The sequence below is a fragment of the Lissotriton helveticus genome, chromosome 12 (assembly GCF_964261635.1).
Source record: "Lissotriton helveticus chromosome 12, aLisHel1.1, whole genome shotgun sequence".
NCBI lineage: Eukaryota > Metazoa > Chordata > Amphibia > Caudata > Salamandridae > Lissotriton > Lissotriton helveticus.
In genome coordinates, this window is record NC_136073.1 from 462,544,446 (window position 1) to 462,566,010 (window position 21,565).

General features: G+C 47.9%; 1 protein-coding gene across 1 annotated transcript in view; it reads right to left on the reverse strand.

Annotated features, from left to right (window-relative positions):
* AMFR (autocrine motility factor receptor) overlaps window positions 1-21,565 on the reverse strand; it is a 320,402-nt gene that overhangs the window by 229,076 nt on the left and 69,761 nt on the right. The window contains exon 4 of the mRNA XM_078670185.1: window positions 7,524-7,676. Within this exon, the coding sequence (XP_078526311.1) occupies window positions 7,524-7,676 (153 nt within the window). The remainder of the gene's footprint in view (window positions 1-7,523; window positions 7,677-21,565) is intronic.

Here is a 21,565-nt window from a genome sequence, read left to right on the forward strand (position 1 = left end):
AGAGATCTGTTTGGGGTATAGGTCTTCAACAGACCTTTGACCCCTTCTGGACCGGATCCAAAGAAAACACCATGAGCAAGGCACAGAATTTTAAATGAAATTCTTGCTTGGACAGGCAGCCAATGAAGTTCTTTTCTTGCTGCCGTCGCTGATGAACGTCTCGGGAGATTCAAGACTAATCGCGCGGCAGCGTTTTGGATAACCTGGGGAGACACGTGTTATAGTGATCAAATGTTTTCAGTTTACATAAGATACCTATAGTTAAGGTTCAGTTTGGAAAATCGCCCATTATTTAGCCTTAAAGTAAGATGATTACAAGCTGACTTGAGCACTACCATTTGCATTCCAAGCACAGTCGAAGATGAAATGCATTTTCTCCTCTTGCATATGGATATTTGTTGAAACTTTCATTAAAACCATTTCTTTTTTAATTTGGAGTTAAAAACAGGAGGGATGCTCTTGATCTCTGAAAAAACACTGAACATTCTAACTTATAATTCAGTACTACCGCTCATGTCTGGCAAGCAGGGAAGACAAGGAAAAAGTAATAATTATTTAGATAGGATTTCAGTTTGCTGATGAATGGGTGTGAATGATTTATGCATATGTGCATACTGTTTTTTTAAGTAACCAAGACTTAGAATGCTCTTATTTACCTGCTGGGTCGAAAATGTAAAATGTTTGCTTCCTTTTTTACTACGATTTGTGTTGAATATTAAGATTTTGTTTAGGATTGTGTTCTGGACATTTATTTTCTTAAACATTTTACCACTACTACTGAAAGACACAGAATATCTACTTTTCCATGTTGCATTTTAAATAGAATAGTGGCAGCCACTCTTGATGAACTTCATAATACTAATAGCTCAATTTGCAAATACGTTGTTGTTAGTGGTTTCGATTCCCATGAGTCTCCTAAACAACAATGGTAACTACTATCCTGACCAGAGATGCAACATAGGGATCCCCGGCGAAGCACCATCACCAACCCCTCAAGCGCAGGGGCAGACCACGTCTGAGCTCAATAGAAGTAGTAGGGGGATAGCAGTGCTTGGTGGAAGAGGGAGGAGGGTGGGGTTTGGTTTAGTTATTTGTTTTGGGGGGGGGGGGGGGGGGAAATCTGCCTGGTTACATGTGGAAGCATTCACCAACTGAATAGGTGACTTAATAACTCAGAACTTGGGACTGCCAGACCAGGTAAAGGCTGCACTGTGATGCACTACACTGATCCAGTTATTTACAACATGTAAAAGGCAATTACATTTTTTTATTTTTTTTAAACTACTATCCTGACGAAAGTTTCCTCTTCTGGCTTTTTTTCAAACCCATCTGCGTACATTAGGTACTATTCTTAGATGACACACATCGAGTGGGGAGATCCGTTGAGGAGGGACGGCAATCGAACCCTGGACATAAGTTGTAACATTAGGGAAGGAATGTATGTTACTTACAAGACGAACAAGTTACTTACCTTCGGTAACGATATATCTGTAAGAAACAGTAGTTAGTATTAGATTCCTTACCTTAGAATATCCCCAGGCGTCAGTCTGGATCCGGAAACTTTTGCGTAGCAGTACCCCTGCGCGTCGGTAGGCGTCGTCTGCAGGCGTCCCCTGCGGCTCCGCGTCGTCGGCGTCGTGATGACGTCGCTGGAGTATATAGACGCCGCCTCCGCGCGCTGACGTCAGTTCTTTGCACACAGCTTTTCCGCGCCAGAACACGCAGAGCCATGTGAGAACTAACACTGGTGCCATTTGAAACTAGGGCCCTGAAAGGGATGTCCTTAACCCTAGGTATCAGTTCGCAGAACGGGGAGGACGGGTGGGGCGGTAAGGAATCTAATACTAACTACTGTTTCTTACAGATATATCGTTACCGAAGGTAAGTAACTTGTTCATCTGAAAGAAACAGGTTAGTATTAGATTCCTTACCTTAGAATAGATACCCCAGCAATACCAACCCCGGAGGTGGGTCTGCGAACCAATACAACCTACACCAGAAAGTCCTGGAGGACCGAACGGCCAAAGAAGCCGTCCCTCCGGACTTGACTGTCCAGGCAGTAGTGCCTCGCAAAGGTGTGCAGCGAGGCCCACGTAGCCGCCTGGCAAATGTCCTGCAAGGGGACTCCCCGGCCCAGGGCAGTAGAAGCCGCCGTAGCCCGAGTGGAATGGGCCCTCAGCCCAACAAGAGGCTCCTTCCGAGCCAAAGAGTAGCATGCTTTGATGCACAGGACGACCCACCGAGAGATGGTCCGCTTCTGTACCGCCCTTCCCTTCTTCTCACCCACGTAGCCAACAAACAGTTGGTCATCCACCCGGAACTGGCGTGTGCGATCCATGTAAAATGAAAGCGCACGTTTTGGGTCCAGACGATGGAGCCGCTCTTCATCCTTCGAAGGATGCGGAGGCGGGAAGAAGGAGGGCAAGGTGATGGACTGCCCAATGTGAAAAGCAGAGACTACCTTGGGCAGGAAAGAAGGTCTAGTCCGAAGAACCACCTTGTCAGGATGAACAGACAAGAAAGGAGGTTTAACAGAAAGAGCCTGGAGCTCACTCACTCTCCTGGCAGAGGTGATGGCCACCAGGAAGGCCGTCTTTAAAGTGAGAAGACGGAGAGGACAGGAATGAAGGGGCTCAAAGGGAGCGCACATCAGGAAAGTCAGAACCAGGTTCAAGTCCCACTGAGGCATCACGAACGGAGTTGGAGGATACATGTGCGTGATGCCCTTCAAGAATCTTAACACAATAGGGGACTTGAATAAAGATGGCTGATCAGGTAGCCTCAAGAAGGCGGAAAGGGCAGAAAGATAGCCCTTGATAGTGCCCAGAGCAGAGCCCTGCTGGGCAAGGGAAAGAAGGAAGAGGAGAACCTCAGACAGAGGGGCAGAAAGGGGATCCACAGCCTTTGCTGTGCACCATGCCACAAATCTGTTCCACCGGCAGGCGTATACCGACTTTGTGGAGGGACGCCTGGCTGCCAGAATTACATCACAGACTTCAGGAGGCAAGTCAAATGGCCTCAACTGTCGCCGCTCAATCTCCAAGCATGGAGGTGGAGACTGGACAGGTTCGGGTGGAGGACCGTCCCCTGCTGCTGCGACAGAAGGTCCTCCTGAAGGGGCAGGCGGATCGAGGGACCGACTGTCATGCTGAGTAGCTCGGGATACCAGTATCTTCGAGCCCAGTCCGGAGCCACAAGGATAACTTGGGCCCGGTCGCGCCTGATCTTCTTCAGCACTCTGGGCAGAAGTGGTATAGGCGGAAAGGCGTACAACAGACCGCAACTCCACTCGCGCCGAAAGGCGTCGCCGAGCGAGTGCCGTCTTGGAAACTCCAACGCGCAGAACTGATGACATTGCGCGTTCTCTTCTGTGGCGAATAGATCTAACCAAGGCTCTCCCCATTGCTGAAAGAGGCCTCTCGCCACGTCCGAGTTCAGACGCCATTCGTGATCCACCGAGCACCGACGGCTGAGTTCGTCCGCCCTGGCGTTCAGAGAACCTGCCAGGTGTTGAACCGTCAGAGTCACGCCCTGACGTTCCAGCCATTGCCAGAGACGCAGAGCCTCCTGGCAAAGGGTCCACGACCCCACACCGCCCTGTTTGTTGCAGTACCACATGGCGGTGGTGTTGTCCGTGAACACCTGCACTACACTCCCGTTGACAATGGGGAGGGATGCCTTCAGTGCTAGGCGAATCGCCCGCAGCTCCAACATGTTGATATGGAGCCGGGATTCCGCCGGAGACCAGATGCCTCTGATCTCCGCCTCTCCCAAGTGGCCACCCCAGCCCTGGAGGGACGCGTCCGTCACAACCACGTGCTCCGGTTGGGGAAGGGAGAGGGATCTGCCACTGACCCAATCGCGGTCCGTAAGCCACCACTGCAACTGTCTCGCAGTGCCCTCCGAGATCAGGACATGGTCGGATAGGTTGCCCTGATGCTGGGCCCACTGAAACTTCAGGTCCCACTGCAGAGCCCGCATCCGCCACCTGGCGTGATGCACCAGTAGGATGCAGGAGGCCATCAGCCCCAGAAGCCGCAGCGTCAACCTGACCGAAACCCGGGATAACGGCTGAAAGATGGGAATCAGAGCCTGAATATCCCGGACCCGCCGTTCCGGAGGATAAACCCGAAACTGCGCCGAGTCGAGAACCGCTCCGATGAAAAGGAGCTTTTGAGAGGGACACAGGTGTGATTTCGGCACATTGATGGAAAACCCCAGCTCGTGCAGGAGGTCTGCCGTCATCTGAAGGTGGCGGACGACTGTTTGGGGCGAGCCCGCCTTCAACAACCAGTCGTCGAGGTAGGGGAAGACTGAAACCCCTAACCGGCGCAGATGAGCTGCGACCACCGCCATCACTTTCGTTAACACCCGTGGGGCGCTGGTAAGGCCGAATGGGAGCACGATAAACTGAAAGTGCTCCTGGCCTACCGTGAACCGCAGGTAACGCCGGTGGGCCGACAGGACGGGGATGTGAAAATACGCATCCTGCAAGTCCAACGCTACCATCCAGTCTTGTGGGTCTAGAGCAGCCAAGACCTGAGCCAAAGTCAACATCTTGAACTTCTCCTTCCGGAGGAAGCCGTTGACGTTCCGTAGGTCCAAGATAGGACGCAGGCCTCCTTTGTCCTTCTTGGGCACCAGAAAGTAGTGGGAGTAGCAACCACACCCTACTTCTGGCCCAGGAACGCGCTCGATGGCCCCCTTGGCCAAGAGGGCCGTAACTTCCTCCTGCAGAAGTGCCAAGTGGTCCCCCGACACACGGTGGTTCTGCGGTGGCATGGCTGGAGGAGTGGACTCGAAGGGGAGGGAGTAGCCCCTTCGGACGAGCTGCAGCACCCACCTGTCCGATGTAATCGCGCGCCAGCAGGAGTGGTGATGGCGAACCCTGCCACCCACTGGCGTCACGTGAGCCCGAAAGCTCGGACTAGGAAGGCTTGGATGCAGCAGCGGGGGGAGGTGTGGACTGACCTCGCCGCTGCCCTCTACCGCCACCACGGCGGAAACCACGGCCGCCACCGCGCTGGGGAGCGTTCTGCGGCGCGTGGCTGGCAGCACGTGTGGGACCGCCCCTTCCTTGGCCACGAAAGGGGCGAAACGAACCCGTCTGCTGGCGCTGGGTCATAAGACCCAAGGACTTGGCCGTGACCCTGGAGTCCTTGAAGCGCTCCAGCGCGTGGTCCGCCTTGTCACCAAACAGGCGACTGCCATCAAATGGCATGTCCATGAGGGCATTCTGTACGTCCGGTGAGAAGTTGGCAGATCTCAGCCAAGCATGGCGCCGAATCGCCACAGTCGTGGACATAGCCCGTCCCAGCGAGTCGGTCGTGTCAAGACCACACCGGATCGAGTACCTCGCCGCATCCCGGCCCTCAACCAAAGCCTGGTTGAGTTTGTCCCGCACATCCTGCGGGCACTGCGGCAAACACTCCGCGACCGTATCCCACAGGGAGTGGGTGTAGCGGCCCAAGAGGCATGCGGTATTACAAGACCGCAGTCCAGCGCTCAAAGAGGAAAAGACCTTTTTCCCAAATTGGTCATACCGCTTTGACTCCCGATCGGGCGGGGCCGATGGAAATGCGGACTGCGAAGTGGAGGCCTGGATCACCAGACTCTCCGGGGAGGGATGGGTGGAGAGGAAGGCAGGGTCGTCCGAGCACGGACGGTGACGCCTGGCAACGTTCCGGTCAACCGGTGCACCGGAAGCGGGCCTAGACCAGGTGCCCAAAAGGACATCCGTCAGAGCCTCATTAAATGGCAGCAGAGGCTCCTGAGGGCATGACTGCGGTTTAAACACTTCCGTCAGAATGTTTGGCTTGACCTTAGCGACGGGGAGCTCAAGGCCCAAGGTCTTGGCAGCCCTCAGCAGGACCACCGAATAGGCAGCTCCCGCCTCAGACGCCACAGGGGTCGGGGAGACAAACCCAGGGTTGGGCGACTCGTCCAGACCACTGGCATCACCCAGGTCACCTACCCAGTCCACATCATACTGGCAGGCACGGGATAAAGGGTCCTCAGACCCCTCCCAACCCTCTCCATACTCGTCCTCATCGCCGTATTCGGGGTCGACGATATAGACGTCGGGGTCAATGGGCCCCATCGGCGCCGGATCCGGCGTTGGACGACGCCGGTCCGACTCCGTGTCAGGAGTCAGAGGGGGGATGGGGGTGGCGCCTCGCGGCGCCGGGGACCCGACGCCGGCCGGAACCGACGGCGGAGTCACTGCGCCGCGCGGAGGCGGTACCACGGGCTGGCCCAAAGGAACCGACGCCGGAGAGGCCGGTAGACCAGCCGGCGACGAACCTGAGGGGCCCAGCGGCGCCGGGGCCGGAGCCACCGGCGGCGTCGAGGCAGGAGCACCCGAACCGCTCGGGCCCCCAGACGGGACCGACGGGCCTGCAGGCGCCGTAGGCCCCGCCGGAGGAGACCTCGCCCTCATAGCCATGAGGAATGCCTCAATCTCCTCGCGCGACGCGCCTTCCCCAGCGATCGACGGGTATGGGGCAGACAGCGTCGGCGGGGGTGGGGCCACCCGAACCCCCGGCCGCATCACGCGGGAGTCGGGGGTGCGATGACGACGCCCCGACTTCTTACGCTTACCTGACGACCCGGAGGAATGGTGGCGACTCCCGGAGCGCTCATGGCGGCTCCGCGATCGTTCCCGCGACCGCTCCCTCGACCTCCGACCGGACCGGGACCGCTCTCGACGCGGGGCCGACACTCGGAGCTCGAGAAGCTTGCGGGACCGCTCCCGCCTAGCTTTACCAGTCAAGGCCCGATAGTCGACGCAGGACTCCACGTCGTGGTCCGCGCCCAGACACTGGAGGCAGAGTCGATGGTGGTCGGTGACCGACATCATGCGGTCGCAATTGTCGCAACTCTTGAAACCGGGCATCCTACCGGCACCGTAGAAGATTTATTCACAAAAAACTTGGTCAAAAGACCGGAGTACTGCTCTTCGGATCTGCGCTAACTGGCGCGGAAAAAAGAAGAACTGACGTCAGCGCGCGGAGGCGGCGTCTATATACTCCAGCGACGTCATCACGGCGCACGACGCCGACGACGCGGAGCCGCAGGGGACGCCTGCAGACGACGCCTACCGACGCGCAGGGGTACTGCTACGCAAAAGTTTCCGGATCCAGACTGACGCCTGGGGATATTCTAAGGTAAGGAATCTAATACTAACCTGTTTCTTTCAGATAGGCTACTTGCAAACAGGAAGACTCTTACTGATAAGCGGATTACAGTGTATACATGAGCCAATGCAAAGAAGTTATTATCTCCCTGAAATTTACACATGGGAAAAAACTGTTGGATTTAAAGATATGATATAGCCTGCTGGCATTACAACTTTCCTGAGGGTTAATTAAAACATGAGGTATAGGTTATAAATTTAGCAGCAAATACGATGGCCCAAAAACTGATGGTCTACATTATGACACTGGAAAGTTGTCAAGACTTCTGGGAGAATGTTAAAATTGGGTTAGAAAAAAGAAAGATAAATCAATATACTATTAGGTTACCTCTGCTGCCATGAAAGCTAGAGTGTGCATTCCATGGGCATAGCCTGTCACACCACAGACAACTGCTAATCCGCAACACGACAGCAACATCGCAACCAACAGAGCCAGAACTCTAACATGGCTACTCATTGGGGTGGTTGGTGAAAATGACAGCTGAAAAACAAAACATTAAATATTAATAAGAACTGTATATACACACAACACCATCATGCACTGACAATGTCCTAGTACCGGTTACCATGTTTCAATTTAGCTGATTGAATGCTTTACTGCATTTTTTGCAGATTTACTAAATATGCGATCTGTACATTACTATAAACATCATTCAAGTATATTAAGTATCTAAAAACAATTGTTATTCAGTAATTGTGCACCTCAAATAATAACGGATTCTAATTATATTTTGTTATAGAGTGAAAACAAATAACTGCCGCTCATCAGTAATGGTGCATTTTATTTCCTTAGGATTCTATAAGAGGCAGCACCTATGTGCAGAAAACCAGTTTTGAGAGAGTAAGCATCAGTCTACAAATGCCACAAGCAATTCTACTACAATGTGGGATCTGTGTATGTTCCTTGGCCCTATCCTCTCCCAGCAATGCCTATCTAGTGCAACATTTCAAGATTGTAGGTTAAGGAAGCAACAATACTCTTCAAGTCAGCAATGAATTTACTCTCATTACACCACAGATGACAATGGTAAACACACTGCAGACACACGAATCTCTTTCATACAAATTAATCAATATTCCCATGAAGAGCCCATATGCTAAGCTTCAAAAAAATATTATGCTTATGAAATGAACAAAAGTAATACGGTAAAAGGACTAAAACACCAGGATCAAACTGAAGAGTAAGAAAGAATATGTGAAAGAATGAGCTAGTTTGATAGGCAACAACTGTTGGCAGTGAAGGCACCAAGGCGTACTGCTTGGGTTCTGCCTGTAAGGAAGGAATTTATCCACTTAAAGGCGGGGCCATGTATACCTGCTTGTTCGACACGGTGCAACAAGATGTTGTGGTCGACCGTGTCGAACGCAGCCGACAAGTCCAGAAGCACCAGTGCCTGAGGGGTCCCCGTCTTAGCATTTGCTCTGAGTGTATCCATTACCGCCAGAATAACTGACTCAGTTGAATGAGCTGGCCGGAATCCGGCTTGGTTAGCCTCAAGGTAATCTGAGCTTTCAATAAAATTAGAAAGGCACCTAGCCACGTGGGCCTCCAAGATTTTCACCAGGAAGGTAAGGAGAGAAATAGGGTGATAGTTAAGAGAAATTCGAGGGATTTGCCCCTGGTTTCTTTAGGAGAGGAACCAACGTAGCGTTTTTGAAAGCTCTAGGTACTTCGCCCTTGCTGAGGGATTCATTGAGGAAAGGGAGGATACTGTGTGGTAGGGCCGAGAAGATATCCCTCAGGACAGGGGGGAGGGCAGCAGTCCTTGGGAGAGCCCGACTTGACACGGGATATTAGCTCAGATAGAATGTTCGGACATATGGCTATGAAATGATTCATAGTGGATTAATTACTAGAGATGTCATCAAGAGACTCCAAGTGGGCAGAGGAAGGGATGCTGGCCCTAATGATTTCGATTTTTTCCACAAAAAATGTGTTCAAGGAATTGCACAGCTCTTGGGTGGGGGCCTGACTAGGTGAGATTTTGTCATCGCTGCTAAGGTCATTTACAATTCTGAAAAATTCTCTAGGTTTGTTAAAGGCAGTGAGTATTCTTGCTGAGAAATACCCAGCTTTAGCTGTCGGTAAGGATTTCTTATAATCCCTGCGAGCTGACAAATAGAGCTGTCTATCTCCACTGGCATAACAGTGCCTCCATTTCCTCTCTAATTGGAGGAGCATATGTTTTTGGGCTTTAAGTTCACTAGTGAACCATTTGTGGGCCTCCGAATGTCTGGCACGCGAGAATTTAATAAGAGGGGGGGGGGCGTGTGTGTCACTGGCCGCCAATAGCCAGCTCACGATATCTTTTTCCATGGCGTCAACATTGACGTTGGAATTAACAGTGGGAAGGGAACTGGCTAGAGAATTAATGAATCCCTGGGTATCAAGTGTTCTCCACTTTCTTGTCAGACCTCCTGCCACCTTAGGAGTCTTGACCCTGCCATTAAAGGTGGTTGTGAATTCAATCATATGGTGGTCAGACCATATACAATATACAGGGGGAGATTAAAGGTAGTGAGAGTTCTATGTTATGAGACTAAATTTGGTCAAAGGTATGACCCTTGATGTGGGTGGGGGCAGTAAGATGTTGGACCAGATTGAGATTAGATAGCAGTTCAGAAAGTTCTGCCCCCTGAGGCCCACCACATACATCATTGAACCAATAATTTAGGTGCCCAATAAGTAGGACTCTAGCATGGCTTATGATGAGATTCGCTATTTGTTCACTAAGGGAAAGGGGAAGGAAGGCATGGACTGGGGGAGGGGGGGGGGAGGGGGGTGGGGGGGGGTAAATAAGCACCAGTGCCCGTGATCCCGAGTTAGTGTAGAGATTAATGAAGATGTTCTCTACTTCTGGTAAAACCAAAGAGGTCTGCATGACAAACTTATAGTTTTTGTGTATGATGGCAGCAACTCCCCCACACATCTTCCCTGGAGGCCGATTGACCAAAAAGATGTAATAATCTGAAGGAAGCGCCGCTAAGATGTCTGGTGTGGAGTCCAGAGTAAGCCAGGTCTCTGTGAGTAGTAGGACGTCCGGTTTGTCTGACCGTAGCAGCATAAGTATATCTAATTGGTGCTTCACCAGGGAGCGAGTATTAAGATACAAGACCCGGAGAGAGGTCGAGTTACCTGTGGCAGGGCCAGCAGTGAGGGAAGAGGAGGGAGTCGAGGAAGATGGGTTAATATAGCCCACTTGGTCACGAAGGATACCATAAGCTGAAATGCCGTCAAAGACATCATGCGCTAGCAAAACTTGCGATTGCTCTAGCGATCTAAGTGCCATTGGGGAGTAAATGGTGGTTTGGCCAGGGTTCCTGGCCCCTGGGCCCATTCGGGCACAGACGGGCTTGCCTTTAGCCCACCTTCGGCGCGCCGCCAGCGCGTCCGCTGCGCTTCCGCGTGCTGGTATACATATATGCCCCGACCCCGCCTCCACGCTCCACCCCGTACCGGCCGATTGGCTGAGGCCTCTGGGAGGGGAGCTGTAAGTGCGTCAGTTCAGGTCAGGTCAGGGACAATAGTAAAATAGTACAATAGTACAATTCACAATTTTAAAATAGCAACGCGATTCGGGTGAATTAAAACAGCAACTAAGGCAGGTAATCAAATTTTTACATGAAGCGCTTTCTGACGTGGTCCGCACGGCAACAAACAAACAATTGGCTGTAGATCCAATTAAAAGTTTCTTAAACAAAAGAACTCTCTATACAAAGCCTCTAACTCACATTTCCCTCTTTAATGAGGATTATGCACAATATACACCACCTATACAAATTTTTCACAAATACTACCACACACACACACACAGAGAACCTCTTCTGAAGCAGATCTGCATGCATCCAATCCATTATATATAGGCTTCACTGGTTTCAATTCGATTTGTTGTGATTTCTGGTGGGGGTTCAGTTTTATCCAGTATTTTAATAACTTGTATGAATAATTTGTTATCTGTTTTTGGAGTATTAAAAAATACAAATACAACAAAATAAAAATCACAGGGATGTTATTTTCCCCTGCTTATAAATAATTTTGAATTTAATTTGTTGTCAATTTATTCCTTTTGACAGTTCCTCCTTTCTTCCTGTTTCTTACGCTCTTCCTACTAATCCCTCCCTTAAACATACTCTTCCATATACCTTTTTATCATTTCTCCCACTGTTGTAAATAAAACAGCGGTATTATTAAGCATTAGCTGAAGCCATAATGCATCAGTCCAAATATCTAGTATAGGGATTCCATTTTGTATTTCGAGTCCGCCATTTTTCATGCCCTACATTGCCATGTGCTCAATGTTCTGATTGTCCTACCTCTCTGCCAGTTACACTGTGGATTCTACCTAGCAACAGTTATTATTAGTCCTTCTTGAGAGTGTAGCGCATGCTCAGCAGAAGTAACAGTTGTTCCTTATTAGCATAGCCCTCCCATGTTCTAGAAATACTGTTAGCTCCACCCACTGATATATTTGGAAATGTCCTTACGTGGTTGCAACCTCTGTCTAAGCTGTAAGCTGAACCCCTTCCACTGTGTATAAAAGGGGCCATGTGCTTGTATTCAGTGTGCTACTCTGTACAATACTGTAGAAGTGTTGGGGAGGTTGTATCACCACCTTTAAAGGTTTATTAAACTATGTTTTTGTATTTCCAGTTTCCTTGCCAACTTCATTTGTAAGTCTAAGGACTTTGTACACAGAAGGGCGAACCCTTTCGGTACCTTTGGGCCTTGCTGAGGCCTGAACTCATCAATTGGCGCCCGTCACGTGGGGCTCATCGGCGACTCGGAGGCTCGAAGGACTGGTCGTGACGAAGGAGTGGAACTCTGCCGGGGAAGTGATCACTGCCAGCGGCGTCTTTAGTCCTGGCATCCTGAGGTATTTCTTCCTTCCTTCCGATCTGACCATCTGGGTGGCGCCGGTCTTCGACTGAGACCTCTTCTGTCGGTTTGCTGTGGATAAGCTGTTTGAGCAAATTGTGGAACTTGGCAAGTGGAATCTGGACGCTCGTGCTTGGTAAGGACCAATGTATGGTAATTACTGTGAGTGTTTATGGTAGCCAGTGATTAGCAAGGCAGTTTTAGGATACGCTTGCTGTGGCTTATGGATATGGATATGGAGATGTTTGGATGATCGATCATATTATGATTATGAATATGGGTATATATGCGTTGCAACACATATAGGTAGGCAATGTGGAGATTTTTCTCCAACATATGGTTGTGAGCGGCGCAACGATTAAGTGCCATTTTTCTGTATAATATTGCGTATTTCGCACTATTTCTAGCATGTCTGCTTTTAGCGCACTACGTAAGTGGTGCTGCTGTGGAAACCGGTTAAGTCTTGAAGAATCGCAGCCGGCTCCCCCAGAAGGGACGCCGAATAGGGATATGTACATTAAGTTTGGTCTTTCCCCTATAATGTACAGCACATTGTGGAGGAAGTATACCAAGAAGGATCCTGAGTTGAGATGGCCTTTGTATGGTTCGTTTGATGTGCGCAAAATTGAGTATGTGGAACAGTGCCTGTGTAAGCGCCGAGCGAGACAAGATATGTTTGAGAGTGTGCGAATGTGGGTGAAAGAAGTACGTGAGCGTGAGAAACGTGAACATGCGCTGATTGAGAAAGAGCAGAGGAAGAATGTGCGTGAGAAGGCGCAAGAAATGAGACAACGTGAACAAAAAGACGCGGAAGAAAAACGGGAAAAGGAACGTAGATTGCAGATATCTGGCCAATATCCCATTCGTCGGCCTCTTTATCCTGTCCTTAATAATGCTGATGATGATTTTTCATTACTAGATCGTTCTCCGCCTCCGTATGCTGGCCCGTCTGCTCCGAAAGGGGAAGATGAGGATTCTGGATCATTTAAAGATAAGGTAGACACGCGGTCTAAGCTAACATCTGATCGTATGGCGGAGCTCCGACAAATTTCTTATCGTATTCTTAAGGGTACAATTCCTCTTGCTGAAATATTGTTGTCTCTTGAAAAATGGCCGGACAGGGAAAAAATTTATTTTCTTGAAACCTTTTCTGATGAAGTAGTCGGGGCTTTTCGAAAATATTCTCCTGTTCTTGAACCTGATGACATAATACAAGATAAGAAAGAATTGCGTAAAGGTCTCTTTTCTCCTTCCCAGGCAGCTGATGCAGTTCGACGGTTATTCGTATTGCGGGATGAGACGTCTCGGTTACGAGAAGAAAAGCGACAAAAGACGGTGGACGACAAAGAGACGGGTTTGAGTGGCGACGGGAAACAATCACCTATCTTTTCTTCAGATAAGGTCGATATTGTGCATGTTAAACCTATGCGAGAGGCAGCGCCTTTGTATGTTCCTCCTAAAGGAGCGGGTACTAGTTCAGATAAAGATTCAGCTGATGCCCGAGGGTATTTTATCTATAATTGGGTATATACTCCTTGGAATAGAGCGGATGTTATGGCCTTAAAGAAAGCGTTACCTGACCCACGGAAAAATCCTGCTGCCTTTTATGAGGAAGTTGAGGGGGCTTTGAATTCTTGTACTATGACATTAGCTGACATTGATTTATTCTTTGGTCTTATATTACCCCCTGACATGTGGAGATCAGTACGGAAAATTGATGATTTAGTGACGTTTAAAGCTAAATGGGAAGACATTGAGGAGGAGGACAGAGCTAGGAAACCTGCGCAAAAACCACCCCAGCTCATTCTAGACCTCCCTGCTGCTATTTTGATTAAATTAAAGACGATTATTCCCCCTAAAAAGATTGACTGGACTATGTTAGCATCTTGCAAGCAAAAGACAGATGAATCAGTTTCTGACTTCTTTACGCGATTCGAAGAAACTTTTCACGATTTCAGTGGTCAGTCTCTGACGGATGACACGGGTCGACATCTGTTTGTAGACAAATATGTTTCGAATTTATTACCAGGAGTAGCAGCTCGGTTGAAAGCGAGTGAAAGCTCCTGGACGACTTCGACTCCGGCATCCCTCCTGACAATGGCTCAGTATTACGAGCGTCAGGAACTAGAAGCAAAAAGTAATGAAGATAAGAAATCTAAGGATTTGAAAACAAAAGTTATGTTAGCACAAGTGTATGGACCACCCCAGAGAGGAAATAATAGAGGTGGTCGGGGTTTTTATGATTCTACATATAACCGCACAGACTTGGCTAAAGATCAATGTGCATATTGTAAGCAACGAGGCCACTGGGCCAATGAGTGTCCTTTAGCGCGAGAACACAGGGCTATGGGACGGGGTAGAGGTTTTGGGAGAAATCGTGGGGGTTTTTCTGGCCCACGAGGTAACCTAAATGATAGGGCTAGATTCGAATCTAGGGAGCAACAACAAGGAGGGTCTAATACCTTTGATAGACGAAATCAGTATCAGATGTCTGACTATGTGCACCCCGAAAGTCATGATTCCCAATATGCATAGGATTGCGTAGGATGGGGGGGAGGAATCAGTTGAAGTACCAGTAGATCAGAGGGGTCCTTATGTTACAGCACATGTTTTGGGTTCTACTGATCAGTTTTTGGTTGATACAGGGGCTACTCGTAGCGCTTTGTCTAAACAATTGGTTCCGAGGGCTCCCCTGTCTGGCTTAACGATCACATCTGTAGGGTTCGATGGAACACCTTCTCTTAGCCCATTATCCCAACCCCTTGCATTTCATGTCGACAAATTTACAGCACCATGTCCATTCTTGCTTTCCTCAAACACGCCTGACAACATTGTGGGTCTAGACATGCTGAAACATTTTAGAGCCACAATCCGCTGCTCCCCTGAAGGAGTACGCGTGATTTTAAATGACAATTATCCTGCAAAAGAGAGAGTGTGTATGGTCGCTGAAAGTGCTGCATTAGCCTCTTTACCTCACACGTTGTGGGCTACTTCAGACACTGATGTGGGACAGATGGTCATTCCTCCGGTTCACATTAGTGTGAAGGAGGGAGCTGTGTTACCACGCCTGCCTCAATATAGGATTTCACAGGAGGGTGAGGAGGCGCTCATACAGATTGTGCAGGATCTCATCCGAGTGGGGGTGGTGGAAGAAGTCCCATATAATGTTTGTAACAGTCCTATTTTACCAATCTTGAAGAAAGACACTGATACTAGGGTATATCGATTTATTATTGATTTGCGGGAGGTGAACAAGATAGTGGTGCCCCAATACCCTGTTGTTTCTGACATCACGACACTCCTTACCTTGGTTCCACCAACAGCGACAACATTCTCGGTTGTCGACCTGAAGAACGCCTTCTTTTCGATCCCTATTCACCCTGATAGCCGTTACCTTTTCGGCTTCACTTTGAATAATCGATCGTATAGATTTTGTAGAATTCCACAGGGCTATACTGAGAGCCCTAGTATCTACAGTCAGGCATTGAAAAGACAGTTGGATTCCTTTGTCTTGCTTGAGGGGGTAGTGCTTATTCAATATGTCGATGACATTTTGTTGGCTGCTGACACCCCTGAGCAATGTGAGACTTGTACGTTGTCCTTGCTTTCCTTTTTGGCTTCTCACAATCATAAGGTATCTATGAAGAAATTGCAATTCTGTAGACCTAAGGTGACCTACCTAGGCCACCTTTTGTCTAAGGAGGGGCGTGCACTTACATCAGATCGTATCCAAGCCATCCTGGACACACCAACACCTTCTACACAGAAAGATGTTCGAGCATTTTTGGGTCTTACGTCCTTTTGTAGGCAGTGGATACTGGGGTTTTCACATATAGTCAAACCACTGTTAGCGCTATTGACAAAAGACACTCCAATTCCCCTGCCTTGGACAGATGAATGTGAAAACGCTTTCCAACAGTTACGTCAGGCCCTTTGTTCAGCACCAGTGCTAGGCACTCCTGATTACACGAAACTTTTCACATTATATGTACATGAGAGAGATGGATGTGCGTCATCTGTGTTAGTACAGATGCACGGGGACAGGCAGCGTCCGTGTGCATATTTCTCGGCATTGCTCGATCCTGTCGCTCGGGCATTGCCGGGGTGTTTTCGTTCGGTCGCAGCGACAGCTGTGTCAATACGTCAGAGTGAGGGAATAGTGTTATCTCACAAGCTGTTAGTGTTGGTTCCCCATGCTGTTGACGCCCTTTTGAATCAAACAAAGACGCAGCATTTAACAAGTGCCCGTCTGACCGGATATGAACTAACGTTGCTGGCTCCCCATATCACATTGAGGAGATGTGCTACGTTAAATCCAGCAACATTGTTACCATTCCTGACGACTCAGCCTGAGGCACAAGAAGCACATGATTGTATTTTTGTGACTGAGGAACAGAAAGGGTCGTATCGATCTCCAGGATACGCCTTTCTCAGATGTAGATGGAGAATTATGGGTGGATGGCTCCTGCCTGAAGCTACCGGATGGTACGACTTCGGCAGCATATGCCATCACTACTTTGTATACTATCGTGGAAACAGCACGCATTCCACAGAAATCAGCCCAGGCAGCGGAGTTGATAGCATTGACACGAGCATGTGAGCTTAGTGCAGAGTTGTGTGTGAATATTTATACAGATAGCCGCTATGCTTTCGGAGTAGCGCACGACTTTGGCCTGCTCTGGAAGGAAAGAGGTTTTCTGACATCACACGGAACACAAATTATGTATGGAGAAATGGTGCACAATCTTTTGACTGCCCTGACATTTCCTAAGAAGATAGCTATAGTGAAATGCAGTGCACATAAGAAAGTTATTGACAAAGTAGGGCAAGGAAATGCTTTCGCTGACCAAGTAGCACGAGAAACTGCAATGAGACCTGACTCCACTTCAATGTATGTTGTGAAGTCACAAGCAGAACGATGGCATGATGCTAGGAAAGAAGTGAGGGAAATACAGAGAGTTGCTTCTGATAAAGAACGAGAGCAATGGTCTGAAAATGGAGAACTGGATGATGAAGGTTGTTGGCGCAACAAACAAATGGATAGGTGGAAGTTGCCCACAGCTTTTGTCCAACCTATGGTTCAAATGGCACATGGGCTAGCACATGTTGGAGCTTCAGCGATTGTGAAATTGCTTGCGCAAGTTTGGGAGCATCCAGAGATTGCTAGCACGGCCAAGAGAGTGGTACAGACCTGTATGATCTGTCTTAAATACAACCCAGGGAAAGGAACACGGACTCCAGCAGGAGGATTTGAAATACCTACTGCACCTTTTGAAGTCCTGCAAATGGACTATATCCAACTTGAACGCTGTAATAATCTAAAGTACGTCTTGGTAGTGGTGTGTGCTTTCAGTAAATGGATTGAAGCCTACCCTACTAAGGACAATACTGCAATGACTACAGCAAAGGTGCTACTGAAGGAGTTTTTCCCTAGGTATGGTGTTTGTAGACTATTATGGAGTGATAACGGGCCTCATTTTATAGCAGACGTTATCAAGTACGTTCTGAGAGGTCTGGGGATAAAACAGAAGTTTCATGCAGTGTTCCATCCACAGTCGGCTGGCTTGGTGGAACGCTACAATGGAACACTGAAGCTTAAACTAGCAAAGATCCAGGCTTCCACTTCTCTGACTTGGCCCGACGCTTTGCCTTTGGCATTGTTGTCAATAAGATCAGTACCACACTCCCGAACCGGCCTTACACCGTATGAGGTGGTGTTTGGTCGTCCCATGAATATTTGGGGAGTGCCCAAACCAAGTTCCGTATATGATGTACCTTGTGTATTGATGAATGACTATCTGGCACAATTAACTGATAACTTGGTTTCTATTCATCAACAGGTTCGAGAAGCACTCCCTGACCGGTCCACAGGTGAGGGTCATAGTCTCCGACCCGGTGACTTCGTCCTCATCAAGGCGTTCGAGAGGACGAGTGGCCTGGAGCCCCGATGGTGCGGTCCCGAGCAGGTTCTGCTCGCAACAAGAACGGCCGTCCGAGTGACCAACCGGAAGAACTGGATTCACTCCCTTCATTGTCGCAGAGTGCAACCCGGATTGGTGGAGCCTGCCGTGTTGACTGACCATCGAGAAATCCTGACTACAGAGAAAGGCCCTGCTGTGGTACCTGATGAGCAAGAGGAGTTCTTCCCGGACCCGACGACTTCTGGAGTAAGAAAATACAACCTTCGACCCAGGAAGAAGTTTTCTGCTGTTTAGACTGCTGTCAGAACGGCCTCTTGGTTGGTGCAACGGAGAGCCGATGAGGCAAGGGGGGGGGATCAGCCTTGCATTAGAGTAGTGACACCCGTCTTGGCCCGTTGGTGAAGAAAACAACAGCCGCCTTGGGGGAAGAGTTCTGACAGCCTTTTTTTTTAGTTTCAGGAAGATTTGCGAGACATTTGTTCAACATGGAGAGAAAGAAAGTGATCTGCGCCTTCGGATTTATTGCTAGTGTGGCAGTTGTTGCCATTATCACGTGGTTTGTTGAGGATGTAATTCCTGCCCGTGATCTATATGTGGTTTCTACACCGGTGCCAGAGGAGCATTTCTTTTATACGCTCCCCTATCAGGAATCAAAACACCGCTTGTCCTTTGTAAATAACACCTTCATTCAGATGCTACATCATACCCACACTGCTACAAATGAAACAAATTGCTGGATATGTGGTATGATGCCAGCGCACCAGAAGAAGGGGGGAACACCGTTTATACCTCTCCCTTTCTCTCATAATGGTTCTTGTCGTGCCTGGTATACTCTTCTATTTGCCACAAGAAAGCTTGCTGTTGGAAGATTACTTTTTAGACTAAACAAAGAATGTCACCAGAATAAAGAAGGCTATCCACAAGCCAATGGAACAATATGGGAGTGGGAAGAATATCGACCGGACAATGAGTCTACTCCCTACATTTTTACGAACACTAGAGACACTGTCGAAAGTGAAAAATTTGTGATCTCAGTTGCACAAGCACAAGCGGACTTATGCGTACAAAGTGTTGGGAACATCCCTGTAGGTGTTAGTGATTGTATTAAAGTCTTAAATATAGATGGTCTGAATAATAGCACATTTTTAGCATCCCATAATACATATTTTGTATGCGGTAATAGAGGATATTATCGATTACCAGCTGGCTGGTCAGGAGTATGCTATGTATCGTTTTTATTACCACCAGTGTTTTTAGCACCTGCCACTTATCATAAAGACTTGAAATTGTTGAATAATGCCACTGTGAATAGATACAAACGTACTTTATCTATCGATGATGTGGACCAGACCGACACTAGTTTGCAGCAATATGTAGATTTTAACCTAGGGTTATTCTTTTTTGTTGGAGCTGCCCTAAACAGTAGAAAGATAAGAAGATTAACTAGAGTTGTAGAGGCAGTGACCAACCAAACTGCTGCAGCACTAGGAAACGTAACTGAAGAGTTGCAAATTACTAGAATTGTTGCCCTGCAAAACAGAATGGTGTTAGATGTCATATTAGCAGAAAAGGAGGAGCTTGTAGACTTATTGGAAGTAGCTGTTGTGTCTTCATCCCAGACAACTCGCCTTCTGTTTATAATGCCATAAATAAACTGCATAAAATAGCTGCTGACATACATGTAGATAATGGTACATGGACCTTCTCTAGTTGGTTTTGGACCTTATTTACTACATGGGGTTGGAAGATCCTCACTGGCCTTTGTATAATAGTAGTAATTCTTTTTACTTGCTGTATGTGTATTCAATGTGGTCCTATGATATGTTCTCTTTGCATTACCTCTTGTATACCCAATAAGAAAGCTGTTTCCGAAGCTGCTTATCAAAAGAGTCTAACTAAAGAGATTTCTAACATTATGAGCATTGACATTCAAGATGAGTTTGATGACTACCCTATGAAATGGAATGGCTTCAGCTAACGCTGAAAGGGTCGTCTGTTGTAAATAAAACAGCGGTATTATTAAGCATTAGCTGAAGCCATAATGCATCAGTCCAAATATCTAGTATAGGGATTCCATTTTGTATTTCGAGTCCGCCATTTTTCATGCCCTACATTGCCATGTGCTCAATGTTCTGATTGTCCTACCTCTCTGCCAGTTACACTGTGGATTCTACCTAGCAACAGTTATTATTAGTCCTTCTTGAGAGTGTAGCGCATGCTCAGCAGAAGTAACAGTTGTTCCTTATTAGCATAGCCCTCCCATGTTCTAGAAATACTGTTAGCTCCACCCACTGATATATTTGGAAATGTCCTTACGTGGTTGCAACCTCTGTCTAAGCTGTAAGCTGAACCCCTTCCACTGTGTATAAAAGGGGCCATGTGCTTGTATTCAGTGTGCTACTCTGTACAATACTGTAGAAGTGTTGTGGAGGTTGTATCACCACCTTTAAAGGTTTATTAAACTATGTTTTTGTATTTCCAGTTTCCTTGCCAACTTCATTTGTAAGTCTAAGGACTTTGTACACAGAAGGGCGAACCCTTTCGGTAACTTTGGGCCTTGCTGAGGCCTGAACTCATCACCACCTCCCTGCCTGCCTGGTTTCCCCTCACTCAAGCTCCTCTTTCTAAGAGGCCAGTCTCACCCAATGTCCAGGATGTGCATGTTTCAAGATATGTCTGCACCTCGTGAAAATGTGATTCCAGCAGGTAAAAGGTTAATTGGGGGCATGTAACATCTTTCTTGCGGTTCTCTTCTTTAGTCAAATGGCAGTGATCAGCTGAAACATAATTTTTTTACTTATGACATAAGCTATATGTTATGAGGTGCTCTGCGTGGAATTATTGTAAGCCATATAAGCAAAAAACAGAATACCTACTCTGCTCAATTAAAATACGTTTTACCAAAATGCTATTATTAACATAGGTATAGGGAAACGAAGCACTAAAAATCTAATTAGTATCAAATTAGTTTTGAAGGTCTTGTGTATTCAGCAATATAAAGCAAACACAAGGAGATGATGGACGGAGCACTGAAACATTTCTGACACTCACCCCTAGTCACAGATAAGGGTTGAATCCATCATCGTTCTTTAAAGGAAATCTAGAAAGAAGTACAGGATTGGTCTGCTCACTTACCTCAATCCCTTGAGAATAATGGTAAGTTTTACTACCTTAAACAACAAAAGTGTGAACTATTCATATTCATGCAAGCATGCATGTACAAACCATGACAGGGTATTTCCTCTCTCTATAACTGCCCACTTAGTAATCAAGGTTCCAGAAGGTCTCGGGAGTAAAGTCACACATTGATTAAATGTCCATGCCCTGCATGGTACCTAGCTCCTGCCCTCCAAGCCCTGCATATTCACCAAGGTCCCAACATATGCTGGGGGGAAAAACAGAGATAGAAGAGAGTATCACACAAATAGCATACCCAAGACGCATCTCTTGCAGTTGACATGGCCAATGTGCCTTACTGACATTTAGGATTGAAACACCCCAACGAACAACAAAACTTACACATTCCAGGGCACACAACATATTCTCCAGCCTGGATTATATATTTATCTCAGG